This window comes from Takifugu flavidus, chromosome 8 (assembly GCF_003711565.1).
Source record: "Takifugu flavidus isolate HTHZ2018 chromosome 8, ASM371156v2, whole genome shotgun sequence".
Lineage (NCBI taxonomy): Eukaryota > Metazoa > Chordata > Actinopteri > Tetraodontiformes > Tetraodontidae > Takifugu > Takifugu flavidus.
The window spans coordinates 6,883,206-6,898,497 of NC_079527.1; the positions used below are offsets into that span (position 1 = coordinate 6,883,206).

Genomic DNA, 15,292 nt, shown 5'->3' on the forward strand with positions numbered 1-15,292 from the left:
GGGGAATTTAACTTGAATTCTGACTGTTTTCGCAATCAATAACCAACACAAAAGAGCCTAGATGGAAAACATTATAACATATCTGAGTTGGGTTCATAAATTATCGGATGAAAGCAGGCTTGTACACCAAAAATGTAAATACATTAATGTTATTAATAATGTAGTGACTAATAGTTCTAGCAGGCCTGTAATAGCAGTTTAATGGAATATGACAGCAGGAATATATTACACTTCTTACATATAGACGGGTCCTCACATGACATTTATCAGGGATATCGGGAACTATTTTTTGATTATTTGGGTAAGTTAATTGCTTCTGTTCCCCCTCGGTGTCTTCTCTGGGAGAGAGGCAAAAAGCGTTAATGGATATTAATTAATATGTGTCAGTTTTCGAGGTTTGATTAAAAATAATGAAAGCAGAGCGCTAATGGTCTCTGTGTGTGTGGCACCCCGAGATTGTGGCTTTATCAGGAGAATCTGCTAAACTGGAGATAGCGTTGCTGCTCTCTTGAGTCGAATGAAAGTGACAGAAATGGAGATAATTTATCTGACAACTGGCAACAGTCGCTCTTAAATCAAACTGTTTCAGTCCAATTAGCCCAACTTTAGATGTGGAACACAGGCTGTGTGTGTGTGTGTGTGTGTGTGTGTGTGTGTGTGTGTGTGTGTGTGTGTGTGTGTGTGTGTGTGTGTGTTAAAATCTCCCAGCCTGGAATTTTGCTTTCGAATGCATCATTTTTCATATGATGATACAGTAAACTGCATGTCATGAATGTCACCGTGGCAACACACACACCTGACAGTTATCCAGCACCTTGTGCATGTTGTTTGTTACTATAACCCACATCATGACTGCAGTAAACAAAGGCCGTCGAGCCGAGGACGTGAGCGGACGTGAAGTTGGTTTCTTGTTAATCTGTATGTTTCAAAGATTTCTGCCTGGATCGCTGACAAAAAAAAAGCCCCAGCCGTTTAAGCTGCAGCTGCAGATGAGGGTTGATTGACCAAAGAGGGGCTTTTCTTTCTAAAAAGTTTGGTGAATCATGCATCACAACAGTTGTTTACGTCACTTACTGTCACTGTATGACTTGTCACCTGTCTTTCCCTCCTCACATCCTGTGTAAAGTACTTTTCAGTATCATGGGGATGAGAAGCAGTCAGCGTGAAGAAGGTTTGTCAAATAGTCCGAACCTAAGAGAGTCGTGTGTCGTCATGTGTTTTCCGTGTCAAGGTCGACGGAAAATGTCAGAACAGGTGCGCGTCTGCCAACTCAGCCCGTTTGCTCTAAGACGCTAGCGCCACATTACAGTAGCTCACTGCGGGCTGTCCCCCCCCATCCCCCCTCTCTACGTGGACAGGTCACCTCTCACTGTTTTTTTCTGTCACCTCTTGAGTTCCTCAGAGTTCAGATGGGTCGCGATGCGTAAATGTGACCACTGTCTTCCCGTGTGAGGCGCCTGTCGTTGATGGTTTGAGTTAAAGTCGCACATCAGGCAAATTCTGAATTCTGTCCCACCTCCGGAGTGTTTTATGGTCCGTCTACACCAAATGTTGGGCACCCTTTAGTCACTTTACCGGGGAAGTCGGGTGTGTGTGTGTGTGTGGGGGGGGGGGCTCTGGAAGGTTGAAACGAGGAATCATCATCGGATCTGACGAGCTGTCGCGTTTGTATATTCTCTGTCTTGGGAGTAAATGAGAAGGAAGAGAACTGCTACTTCTGTGACCCTGCTGAGTGTTGTGTTCTGATGCTGTCAGCGCCGCGCTCTTTTTCTGCTCGTCCTCCCCTCACAGTTGAATTCTTACTGGCAGCGGAGCCTCCAGAAAGGCAGAATTAGCCAACATTTTTCTCTGTCACTTAGCGTGATCAGGAACAGACTCTGCCTGTTCTCTTTCACCAAAACTACTGCCTCAAGTTTCCTCCCTGGTTTTGACGGTGATTTCATTCGGACCTCTCTGCTGCTCTGGATGTGTGGCCCATTGTCTTGGCAAGTGTGTCTAAATGTTTCTGACAGGTCTCAGTGAAAGACAAGGCTGCAAGGGTAAAGCAGCAGCCACCTGTTCCAGCGTCGGCCAGTAGATGGCGATGTTAATCTTCCCTGGCTTCTTGCTCTGCCTGCAGACTTTGACACCTCTCCCCACATACGAACCTTCTCCTGGCCTTTTCTCTGGTGCACTCCGAGGGAAAAGAGGTGTCACCCTGCACAGAGGGGTCACGCCACCAATTCCTGGCCCCCTTTGAAGACCGTGAAATCGCTGATCCAAGACACACGATTAGCACGTCGAACCCATTGACTGTAGACGGGTTGACCCGCGATTATGTCACTGGAATGTCACAATGTGTTGGATCGGCCGTGTAAGCCTACAAATCTGCACTCAAGAAAGAGTTTGATCAATAAAAAGACACCTCGAGTAGCATCGCTGCGCCTTTTTATTAGTTTGGCAAGCTGAAAAGAGCCGCACACGCAACTGATGCCAACTTCACCCAGCTCTGTCTGCACACCCGTGCACACGCACGTAAGTGTGCGTGCGCACGTGCTGTCCCGGCGAAGCGAGCAGTGTGGATCTCCAGAGGAGGATAGGCTTGTCACCGGAGGTTGCTGCTGACGGAGGCGGCTCCTCTTCTGACATCAACACAGCTTCTGCGGCGTGTCGCTCGGACACAAGCGCCACGTTGTTTACCGCCGCTGCCGCTTCTGCTTTGCCTCAATCAACTAATTGAATGTGAGAGGCTTGTGGGGCCCCGATGATGGAAGGACCATCACACGGCTTTACGAAGAAGTGATAGAAGTACAACTTTTCACACAAATTAGAACAACTCTGGCTCTTCAGGTCAAAAATGCCATATTTCTATATATCTGGCTAAAAATTAATGCACAATCACTAGAGTTTTATTTTATTTAGCTTGTATAGATTGAATACAATTTCATTTACTGTATTTTCTAGACTATATGTCGCTCCGGAGTTAAAGTCGCACTAGCCAAAAAATGCATAATAAAGAAGAAAAATAGATATATAGGTCGCACTGGACTAGCGTTATGGTATGCTAACGTAACAAATTCAGCTACATGATCCACTACGAACTGAGTACGTGTCTGCTTTGTTAACGTAACATATTAACAGTTATTCAGATAACTATAGCATAAAGAACATCCGAGCAAGTTTACCAGACAATCAAGTCTAACTCCATAGACGAAGCACTGCTTCTTCTTCTGCGTCACTAAAGGAACTCGTTCCTCAGGTACACACGCCTAGAGTGTCCCCCTGTGGTTGTCAGTGTGAAAATAACGAACATGTGAGATTCTGTAATAATGTATTTATTTAACATATATGTCGCTCCGGAGTACAAGTCGCACCCCTGACAAACTATGAAAGAAAGTGCGACTTATAGTCCAGAAAATACGGTAGATTTATATCAGCAAGCAGGTGCCTTGTTATGCAGGTTGCTTCTTTATTGAAAAGTTGGTGTTTTATGTCCCATTCAGAGGCTTTTGGAGGCAGATTTGAGCGCTAGAAGCTTGATGGCGAATGCTTTAGCGGCGTCCTGAGGGGCTCACGGAGCTACTCGTCACAGACTGTCATCATTGACTGATACAGAAAGGGGGGAAAAAAATAAAAAACAAAGCTTCAAATTACAGGAAAGAGGCACTGCATTAAAGAACAAAGGAGATCGATGTCAGTACATTAATTTTATGCGAATGAAAAAAAAAATCAACTAATTAAAATTGATTACTGCTGCTTCGTAAATGTGTTTCTGAATTAAATTATTGTATGAAAACATTTTGACCAATGGAGGAGCTGAGGAAGTATCCATTACTGGATTGCAGCTGAGAAGGAGCTGCAGTGTTTTGTGGTGGCTAAGTAGTTTTGCCCCCCCACCCCCACCCCCCCGCTGCTAAAGTGCCAGGGGTGAATCTCCGCTGACCCTCATCTCTCAGACTCATGGTTTTAGACTTTTACCTGAATTAAAAGGAATTTGCGGCCCCCTGTAAATATTTTCGTCGGTATCGGGTGAAAGTGAGCCGCCGTTGATGAAGTTGTTGTTCTTTTGGCATTGGGGGAAGCTCTGGGGGGGGGGCAACCTGCTGGGGATAACCTTCAGTTAACAATCATTTGTCTCGCTGGTTACGCGGGGGTGTCGGAGTGACAGCTCTGGCTTTGGATGCTTTCTCTCCTGCCTTTGATTTTCCGGGCTTTGGGGTTAAATAGCAGTTATCTCAGAGAAACCTCGACGGTTGTTATCAGCACGCACGTCTTCGTTGTTTGTTTGTTTGTTTGTTTTAACAGTTTCTCTTTTACTGCTCCACCAACTCATATGACTTCTGAGCCCTGATATGGAAATGTGGCTGAGCGGAAAACATGTCCGGTTCCAGCCGCGGTCTTTGCCTTTTTGTTCTTTTTAGCTTAATTTCCGTTCAGCGCCCTCCCCCTTTCACAGAAGCAGAGCAAAAAAATGCACGTTTGATGTCAGGTTCGCAGCCTTCGCGTGCCTCTAAAAGTGACAGCCACAGAGCGCCGCGTGTTATTTTTAAACGCTCACTGAGCAAATGTCAATGGAGTTTTCCATGACCCCTTTTCATCTGCTGAATTGTTGACCTTTTAATTGCAAACGTTACGGTTCGACTGACCGTTGGGGGAGATTATGAGGAAGGGAAAGAACGGCAGTGTGGCTTCACTTACTGTAACTTTAGCAACGCACCGAGAACAGAAAGTTAATGAGCGGCTGTCGTCAACCCTCTGTTCTTTTACGCGAGGCGTCATTTCAGTCGCGTTACCGTCTCTGTGAGTCACACCCAAAATACAGGAAGGTAGCAGCCGTTTCAACTGCACACCGACGAGCAAAGTTCGCGCGCACGTCTTTTCTGATGTCTGCCGGGGCCAATAGTTTCCTACAGCTGGTCCCACGAGACCCTGGATCCTCCTCTAAAGGTCGCATCACGAGGGAATGATGTTACAATTAGAAGGATGCTTTAAAAAGATTAAAAAGTGCTGTTAGCTGCATCAAGGAAACACAATGATGGCATTAGGGCTTTCTTTCTGGCTGGGGTCTGGTATCACAAAGGCGTCCATTTAAGTCATTTAAGACAGCCGCCCCTCACAGCAAAGCGTCCACGGAAGCACCAAATTAATATAGAGCTTCATTTTTCGCCCTCTCTCACTTTCTCTCACTTTTGGCCCTCCTGATGTGTGTTTGGGGGGAAATTTGAGCCCAGCCTAACGTAATTTTTGCTCGTGTCTATCAGGTTTGTTATTATATCAGGGGCACTTCTCCACAAATGTACAGACCAGGGCAATTTGGAATGAATTGATTCACACTGAGACTGAATCCTATACTTACTAATGATTTCCTTTTAGCTCCTTCATTGCGCCCTAACACCTAACCTAAGGTCTGTCATGCTCTCAGAATGTCTTCATTACGAAATCTAATGTGTACTGTGTTTTCACATGAAATAGATGATGGGGGTTAAGGACTGGGGGGTCATTTTTCACGACACGCACTTGTTAAAAGTCCAACAAAAATGATGAATGTGAGCTCCACAATGTCAAATCAACTTTAAAGAGTTACCAGATGCACATGTTGGGGAAAAAAATAGCTAAAATATGAATGAAATATCCCGAGGACCTGGTTTGTTCTGCATTTTGACCTTTGGACCCGGCAGTAATACTGTACATGGTTACATAATAGAGTTGTTTGCTGTAGCTTTGGAAGATCAAGGGTTAAATTGAACTTCTTAACTTTTAAGGTCATTTTGCTCACAAACAGCTACTGTCACAACCTCCTCTGTGGAGGTAATGAAAAAAAATATGTATGTATTTTATTTAAACACAGGTTCTTGCTGAATGTCAGCACTTCCAGTGAAGATTCCAACTGCTCGGATCTGGAACTGGCTGCAGTACTTCCATATGTCTTATGTATGTGGTAGTTAAGTGCTATTGCTAGTTACAGCAAATATGTACAACTGGTTACACGGATTCCCTCAGGCGCCCAACCATGCAGTTCGAACGTAATTGGATTTTGCCCTCATTTCTCACAGTTCAAGGCATCACAATGGTAATTTTCAGGCAAGTGCAGTGCAAAGTCTTGTCCAATTCAAACTCAATAACATGGCTGTAATCTTGTCCGTTCATCAACTCCACTCTCTTTAAGTGTGTTGGTTAATGTTATCTCTTCCTATGATTGAGTTTTCACCTCTTTTTCCAGCTTTACCTGACACTCTATTGGCTATCTGGTTTGTAAAGATTATTGCTCTTAATATGGAGCACTTTGGTGCATTAGCAGTCAGCCCTTTACTGAAGCTTTGAGGGGAAAAGACTAATTGTTGTTCAGCGAAGAATATTCGTATGTTTAAGTCAGGAAACTCTTGCGTTCTAGTATTTACTTTTTTACTCTGCCGGTCCTATTTTCTTGTGTAGTTAAGCATCCCAGTCCCTTAAAAGCCCAGCTGTATGCTACCCAGCACTATAACCGGTCTGATCCATAAGTCAATAACAAGACAAGACTGAAACCTGCACAATGTGGTTATAATTGATTGAGATGTTGGGTGGAACTTGTGCAAAGCATCTATGTCATCTGCTAAGAAGTGCACTTTTCCTCTCTCCGAAGATCTACCACTGCAGTTTTAACCAAATGGACACATGCTTCATTAATGCGCCGCCCAGCTAGCCGCCGCCGTTACCGAGACGCCGATTAGCATTGACACGATTTCTTGACTGTGTTGTGCTATTGAAATTTTGAGGCCACGCAAACACAGTGTGCCCATTCAGCATATTCCTCTTCTATTAGATCATCGCCCCACACAGGCCCCCACATCACTCTGGGAAAATATTAGAATAAGATTTTACTGTCGCCCAGTCTTGTTGGCTTAGTTGTGCATCTTTTTGTTAGCGCTGTGTTTTGACTGATCGTCTTTAGGCATTTAGCTTGAGTTTTAATTTTTATTTCCGGAGCCGCTTTTTGTCAACGAGAGGAAGCTCCCCCGCCACGCCTTCCTCTCGTCTCGGACAAGTTTGCAAATCTTTTGGACTGAAACGGGTTCATCTTATATGCAATGCATTACCCAAAACGAATTACCACTGGCAGGACTCTCAATCACTTTGTATCTTTCAACACTAAGAGAAAAGAAGAGTAATCAAAACCTTTCAACCTATTAGAGGGATGACTTTTACAATTGAATCACGGGGACCACAGGTGCGATAATAAGTCATCTAAACCTCGCCTGCAGTGCGTTTCTCCTTTCTCCCCGTTCTTACATATTTATCTGCTTTAGCAGGCGCCACTTCAGGGCGCCCGCTTTAAATTTATGTTTTAATGCCGTTTGAAGACCTATTTTCATTTCTCTCTTTTTTTTTTTTTTGTCTCTCTCTTGCTCCAATTCTTGGAAACGCAAACCGAGGTGGAAAATTAAGGTGCATCTCGAAGGAAAACATAATAGAATCGATGAATGCCGTGCACTTAAAACTACTGCTGTTCTGATGCTATTTAATGTTCTGGTGCATTAACGTTTCAAGTCATTACGACATCCAGGCCGGCTGATTTGATCACGGCAGGTTTTTAACTGGAAGAATTACAGAAGTTTTGAGCCTAGGATTCTCAAGTTATTAGATACAAATGATCACCTCTGCATTAAGTATAGATTTTCCTCCACTGCCCACTTAAGAATGGAAGTTTGTCTTTAAGAGCGTAATAGCAAATTAAGCTCCATCCTCCATTTGTCCAGCACTCTTGATGGGCTAATTTTATAACTGCTGATTTGGTCATTCCCCACATTTAGCTGGAAAGTGGTCAGGTGGTCTAACTTCCTCACAGCTGGGTGCGGGGTCTCGGAAGAAAATATTAAGTGGAATCCATTTATGTTGGGAGGATGAGTTTCTATTCGGAATGAGCCTTTTTTTTAACTTTGCATTCACGCCGACCCCGCCTTCGCTTCCTTCCATTGCACAAACTGAAACGGCGCTCTTCTTCTTCTTCTTCTTCTTCTTCTAGATTAACACTGCTGTGAAATTTCTCCAGAACCCGAAGGTGCGTCAGAGTCCGCTGGCCACCAGAAGAGCCTTCCTGAAGAAAAAAGGTGAGAAAAAGCTGCATCACCATCACGGTGCGTGTGTTGGTTCGACAGGTTTTTGGTGCTCAATGTCATCTTTGAAGGGGTGGGGGGGGGCATTGCTGTGTGAGGGTCAAAGGTCACAGCTGTAGCTCTTTGCCCCGGGGGTCTGACAGGGGTCGATTTGGCTTCAGAGTACACGATTCAGGCCCTGTGAATAAATGACACACCAGTTAGGATGCTCCTTTGGGTTCAGGAAAATTAATATTGACAAACACCCTCCGCATTTTCAGTGGAATTATCAATATTGCCTCCCAGCATTTTAACCCTTTGCTTCATTTGTCCGTTACCGTAAATTTAAGGCAGCACGTGTATTTTTTGCGTGTGAACGCTTGCTGGCTCTTCAGTTTCTCTGCAACCCATTGAGATTATTTCTGACACCTAGCCGAATATTGTGCTAGCAATAAAAGTTGCTTTATTGCCCTAAACTCATTTAAGTTGGTTCAATATAATGCGGTGGTGGAAAATGTGCAGCGTTTCACCGCATATCGCTCAAAGCCAGTCTAATGCAATATGTAGAGAGCGGGCATGTGACTTTACCTCAGATAAACTCTTAACGTTGAGTGTTTTTATTTCGGTTCTTTGTAAAACAGTCCTGTACTTACGGCGAGCTGAGGGACTCTGCCTGCAGCATTAGAGAGGCCAAACAGTGAAAAACGAGCCTAAAAGCTCCATGACCGGGGAAGGTAACCTGAAACCAAATCCATGGTTGCCGGCTGTTACTACACACGTCTCATGTGGCTCTAATGACTCTTGATATCTTTTGAAATTTCTCTGCCTTCGCGTCTCATTATTGACAGCTAAGACATGTTCATAATCCACCGTCGATCCCCTCAAATGCGATAAAGCCTCATCAATGCAGGAATGATGTCATGCCGAGCGCCTCTTTATTTTCAGTTTTCTGCCTTGTCAGAAACTCCGCCAAGCGGAGCTGCTCTTAACACACTTTAGGGCCCGTGAAATATTTATGACACTTTAATGTACGGGTATTTTGGAAAGATGGACCCACCGTGGATCTACGCAGGAGTCGCCAGTTTGCATGAGCTCATTGATCTGGGAGAGTGAATGAAACCTTTCAGAGCTGGACGCTGCGGTGATGTCATATTCCCCTCCTCCTCTGCTCCTGCACATCCCAAATTCTTTCCCGGGGTGGTTTTGGCAGACGCCATCGTACTCGTCTCCCCGCTGCAGCGTACGGGGCTGATCTGATCCCAGAGATGGCTTCTCCTCAACAGTGGAGGCGCACTTGTTGATGAACGGCTGCGGAGACTCAACTCCCCCCGATGAGTTAATCCATCTTATGAAGATGTACAGGCAGATATCACATGCTGATTGTGACGATTTAGGTAGAATTCTGTAGGTACACAGCTTTGATTTTAGTTTATGTGTCTTGTTACTGACTTAATGTCTCCAGCAGGCTTATTTGACAGCCCTTTGTTCTGTTTTCCTCTTTGATTTTAGTACTTTAATAAAAGATGTCATTCGTATTAATCATGCATCACCTACTTTCATCATAAAACAGGCCCAGCCTGCACGAAAGAACTGTTTATAGTGAATCCCTTTTCATTATTTAGCACTCACGTTTGTTGAGTAGAACAGAGAATGTGCAACTTTTAATTGCACATTGGATAGTAATGGTGGTTTGAGAGGACCTGCAGTGGTGCAGCCCTCCTGAGTCCCCCCCCCAGAGTTACCCCTGATAGCAGCCTCCCATCTTATTGCCTGCTGCGTGTTCCAGGCTACAGCCCGGCCGGCGGTGACCCGGTGACCCACTGGTGTGGTTTATAACCTCACTACTTTACCTGCTTTGCTCCACTTTGGTCATTTTGGTCGACAAAAGCATTTCAAATAAAACTTCATTGTAGTCCAAGAAAAGACCCATAATATAGGACAAAATACTAACAATTTCAATTACGTGCATACTTGGGCGTGCATACTTTTAACCTCCTGCTCTAGGAACCCCCCCTCCTCCCATAGTCACCACATGTACGGGTCTTAATTTCTAATACAGTTTAATGTCATATTTATGTAAATACTTGTGGATTTTTATTCTATATCCACAGGCAGAAATGTCAAAGCACACATAAAATGAAACAATACCATCTCCCAGCAGAGTGGAATTTAAATTGGATTCCTCTTGCTGCCACTACTTACGCTGGACAGCTGATGAAGAGGAAAATAGGGCCTACTTTGATTACGTGTTGCCGAATCTTTACGCAATAATCTCGCTCCCGCATATTATTTCCCTGCGCATTTGCGCCCTAATCTGCAGCGAAGGGTGCCTCTCTGGTTACACACGCTCTTTTTTTCTAAAGGGATCTTAATAGTCTGGTTTGTTTCAATATTCATTGGAAAAATGGGATTTTCTGTTTTCCTTCAACTGTCAATTTCAGCGCGTGAATTGGCAATTATGCAGTCTAATATTTGGAGCTGCCCTCCTCGAGTCTTTGTTGAATCAACCATCTGAAATCTCGAAACTTTATCACTTAGATGCAATAGAAACCAAGATTTTAAACCCCCAGGTTTTAGCTTTTGGTTATTGTTGCTTCCCTTTCAGGGGAAGCAGGCAAATGAATTCTGCCTAAATCCATCTCCAGGCAATTTCCCTTGTTCAAGATTAACTAAATTTTATTGTGTTTGACTGAAATATAATTCCTCATCTAGTGAATTGTGCCATCTATGTTCTCTACAATTAAGGTCCCATTAAGGCGCCACCATTTAGCCCAGGCAATTAGCGGTTACACGCATAATTACAAAAGAAAAGTTCTCTGGACAAAGTCAACAGCATTTTCGGGCTTTTAACATGTCACTTTGACCCCGGCCACGCTGCCGACGCTACGCCAACGGCTAAAAGCAAACGCGGAGAACCTTCGAGCGCCGCTGCCACACGGCAGGTAAATTTGGAGAAACGGGCTCAGGCCGTCCTGTGTCTGTGACACGTGAATCATGGCCCGACTTCTTTCTTTTTTTCTTTTTTTATATCTTGCCATTTGTTATTGAGTTGAATAAATAATGCTAATAGGTTTCACCCTGAGTGGAGGTCTGGTGAGGGAGGGTCACGGGGAACACAGGTAGGATGCTGGGGTATTACCATACCTGCTCTGAAGGTAAGAGGAAGGATAAGGTTCATCATCCCAGATATTAATAGGATGCCGTTTGTAAGTGGGGTTATGCGGCTCACCTCTCGGACAAAAATGACAATGACCAAGGCCTGCGTAGATGGCGAAGGGATTGATGTGGTTATAAATTACTCCACGGCGCCACCTAGCCTAGGCCTTGCCTACTTTGTCATCACTACAAGGCGATAAAGCAGGGAAATGAGAGCAGAGCTCCCTTTTTAATACATAAATGAATACTCTATGAGAGTGGTCATTATTTGGGTCATTCCCTTTTTTCCCTCCCCGGGCAGTTGTGGTGACACAGACTCGCGAGCACAACACGAGAAACAGGAAGTCGTACTTTCAATAACCACTGACCTCCATCTCTATGACCCCGGCCGTGCTTTTAATACCATATTTAAAATGTAAGTAATTTTCACCCAAGGGCAATTTGATAATTCAGACCAACAGTGGGAATAACTCTTGACAACACCTTTTACCACCAAAAATATTTTAGTAAGCAATTTTTATAATTGGCTGTCCAGTTTTAGTGCTGACCCATAAAGTTCAGAATTGCCAGAATTGGAAAAATAGATTTAACGTAAGAGCCTTGCTCCCTCTTTGCCCTTAAAAAATAGCCAGGGAATATGAGCCGCCGAAAATAGAGCTGTAAATAACGCGACCAGCAATGGGTTTTCCTTTAAATAAATACCGATCAGGTTTATGTTGAAAGACAATAGAAAACGTAGCCCAGATATGCAGTTTACAGTATTTATAGCTGTAATATCGAGGTGCCAGCACCGTAATTTCATGCCCCAATGAGAATGGCAAGGTCAAAGCAAATGCTTTGGCTGAGCATCTGCTAATACGGTGACTCATAAACAGGCACTGTGTGTGTATCAGGTGCACCAAATAATACAGTATAATGAAATACAGAATAGCTTTCCATTATTGTGCTTTTTTTACGGTGTCATCATTAGGTGTAATTTATGTCTTTAAGAAAATTCATCTCCACACAGGTCGATCTCAAACGAGGGTCCAGGGGTCGTTCTACAGGTTTTGGAAGCCGCGATAAATTTCACACCTCCTTTATTTTCCTTTCCCTTTTATATGTAAAACTCCACTTCCGCCTTGTCCGCTGTTTGTGTGGATCTAAGGCTCCTTTCGTTTGTTGTTGTCTTCACATATCAGAGCGCAGCACCAAGTTACCGAGCAGTAATTTGACTAGAAAACAGCATTGGGGATTTCCATGTATTTTGTTTTAACGCAAGGCTGCATGAACGACATCAAAGAAGCAATCAGCCATTAAGATGTACATACATTAAGGTTGATAGCGGCCTGAAAGTGAATTATTTTAGATTTAAAAAGCTTTAGAGTTCAAGGTGAAAGGGAAAACGCGAAGCGCGTTCTCGCCTCCTCTCTTCGGGAGCCACCGGAGCCCTCGCCCCCCTCGCTCAATAGTCTGCCACCGTGCAGTCTGCTGTGGTCAGATGAATCTGGAGTCTGGGGACACATTATTGCTTTTTTGACGCTGCAGAAACTGGGCACATGGCGCTCGCCACTTCCTGGCACTCAGGCCCCTCGGCAGACGACAGGCCGGCCAGCGCTTGCCTTCAATTATTCCACCATTTTCATGGCCGTTCAAAGTCCCCGGAGCAGTTAAATACGGTGGTGGGGGCAGGGACGCCCCCCCTCATTGTGTGAGCAGTGCGGTAAATCATCACAGCAGTTCTTCACCATGTTGATCTGTTGGTACAGGGAGCGGTTAGACTGTCGTAACCTGTTTAAGCTACTTAAGCAGGTTTATAATATGGAGATTTCTCATATTTCAGCAGAGAATTTTGGATTTTTCCCGAAACAATAAACACTGGCCGTCTAATGTAAGCTTTTAGTGCCGTCCATCAAGAGCTGTAATCATTTCCCTGGTTTTAGACGAAGATGTTCATAAAGAGGAGACTCGTAGCCACGGCAGCGCATGGCGCCTGAAATAAAATCCTTTCTTACCACGAAAGGATGTGTTAATATTAGATTTTTATTTTATCTCTTCCCTTCTGATTTTCCATCAGGGAGCCTTTTGCAATTTAATCATCACTAAAATCATTAAAAAGATCTGAAGATTAAATTATATTGGCATTTGCAAAATTATGTAATACATTTACATTACAATGAAGAAATTAAAATAATGCATTTTAGCCGTCTGCGGTGTATAAAATCTCCACCTGGGAAATATAACTGGAGAGGTGGACAGACTCTTATTTTCTTTGCCTTTGGTGGCACTTAATAGATTTCATTGTCTGAACCTTTTTACACCTTCTTCCTAAGACGGATGCCCCTGAAACCGGAATTCTCGGTGGACTCTCTGAATTATAAAATGAAAATGTGTTTTTGAGAAGAGGGAAGATTGAATGGACTCTACTTAAAACTTGTGCGGGGGTGGGTGGGGGGGGGCTTTGGGTGCATCTACACATATTATGACTGGAGAGCCATTCACCCGCAGCCGTTAAAGCCTCTTTAAGGTGACCATCTTTGTTTCAGGGCTGACGGATGACGAGGTGCAACTGGCCATCCAGCGTTCAGGCAGCACAGAAGAAGTCCTCCCCTTGACCCCTGTTGGGCTCCCACAGCCGGTCCACGCTGCTCAGCTGGTTCCAGTTCCGCACAGTGAGTCACAATCACTCACACACAGGGGAAGGGGGGTGGGGGGCGCTCTTGGTGTTATTAATTTAAACCTGAGCACAAGTCAAATTGTTCCTTTACATATATAACAGACACATATGCTGTTCAAAATGTGTGAATACAGATTCAGGGAACATGACAAGAGCATGCGTGCCTCTTCCTGTTGTGTTTGGGGGGGGGCTTTCACCCAGCTAAGACCCCACACTTCAGCCTGTAGCTTTATTACCTCAGGAGGTTATGAGTGCTGTCCACTGATTTACCAATGCAGAATGAAGTCCGCGCAACGCTTAACCCACATGACAATGATTCCAGATGTATTCCACCCTCATTTATTACCACACTGTCCTTGACTCCCCTGGCATCTCATGTTTTGTAATGAAAGTGATGTTGATGGGATGGCCATGTAGTTAGGGAGACTCGTGGCTCTCCGTCCATAGTGGAGGTTTTATATCAAAATGGCTATAAGGGAGCTGCATAATGAGGTGAGAGCGGGGAGTCTTGTATGGGGGGTCATGCTGAAAAGAGGGGGCTACCTCCCTTTGATGTCCTTGTTATGGGGACGGTGCACAGAGACCCGCATCCATCTCTGTCGAAGTAATGGATACTCTGATCTCTATTTCCACACGGTAGAAGGACAGGAAGGCCTCCACTGAACCCAATAAATTTGAGAGGAGATTGGAAAAACGGGGGATGGAGACTACAGTTCCACAGCTTAAGTGACCAAATAAAAAAAGGAAGATGGCAGAGTGGAAGTGGTCGAGGGGAAAAAGGGAGAGACGGAGAAAGAAGAGAGAGCCTAACCGCAGGGAGGGGGGGTTCAAGTGGAGACCCCTCGTGATGCAGTGGGGCTCGTTCAGGGTCAACCATCTGTGCCAAGGACTTCCAGGCCTTTCAAAAGCACGGTATTCTGGGATAGCTGACAATCTATCGCAGCTATAATGTTGATGAAGACCCAAATTTATGTGGTTACCATATGGATGCTGGGGAATGATTCAAAATTCTTTTGATACTAAAGGTTACAAGTTCATGCCTGAGTGCTGTGGAGATGATGAAGCCTGTCCTTGAGGGAGTGGAATAAAATGGAATTCCGAGTGAAAATTGACCGTGGAGTGTGATACGACAGCAGATCTCATGTTGCATCTGGAGCACTCACGAACTTTCATGAAATTAATCCACTTGTGGAATATCAGGATTATTTATTTCTTGCTGAAGCATTTCTAGACTTTAACTGAAGTTCAGTTATTACAGCATTTGTTTGATGGCTAAAGATGCGACAACTGTAATTTGCAGTATTTTGCATCGTGCACATTGACTGCACAAACCTTTATTCAAATGTTTATGATTTCCTGGTAATTTTGCATTTTATGGAATATTGTCTCGACTATCATCAGCAGGCAGAACCTGACGTTTAACCTCATC

General features: G+C 44.3%; 1 protein-coding gene across 1 annotated transcript in view; it reads left to right on the forward strand.

Annotated features, from left to right (window-relative positions):
* The window catches only part of pex14 (peroxisomal biogenesis factor 14), a 36,402-nt gene that overhangs the window by 7,500 nt on the left and 13,610 nt on the right, over positions 1–15,292 (forward strand). The window contains exons 3-4 of the mRNA XM_057042014.1: positions 7,982–8,066; positions 13,733–13,858. Of these exons, the coding sequence (XP_056897994.1) occupies positions 7,982–8,066; positions 13,733–13,858 (211 nt within the window). The remainder of the gene's footprint in view (positions 1–7,981; positions 8,067–13,732; positions 13,859–15,292) is intronic.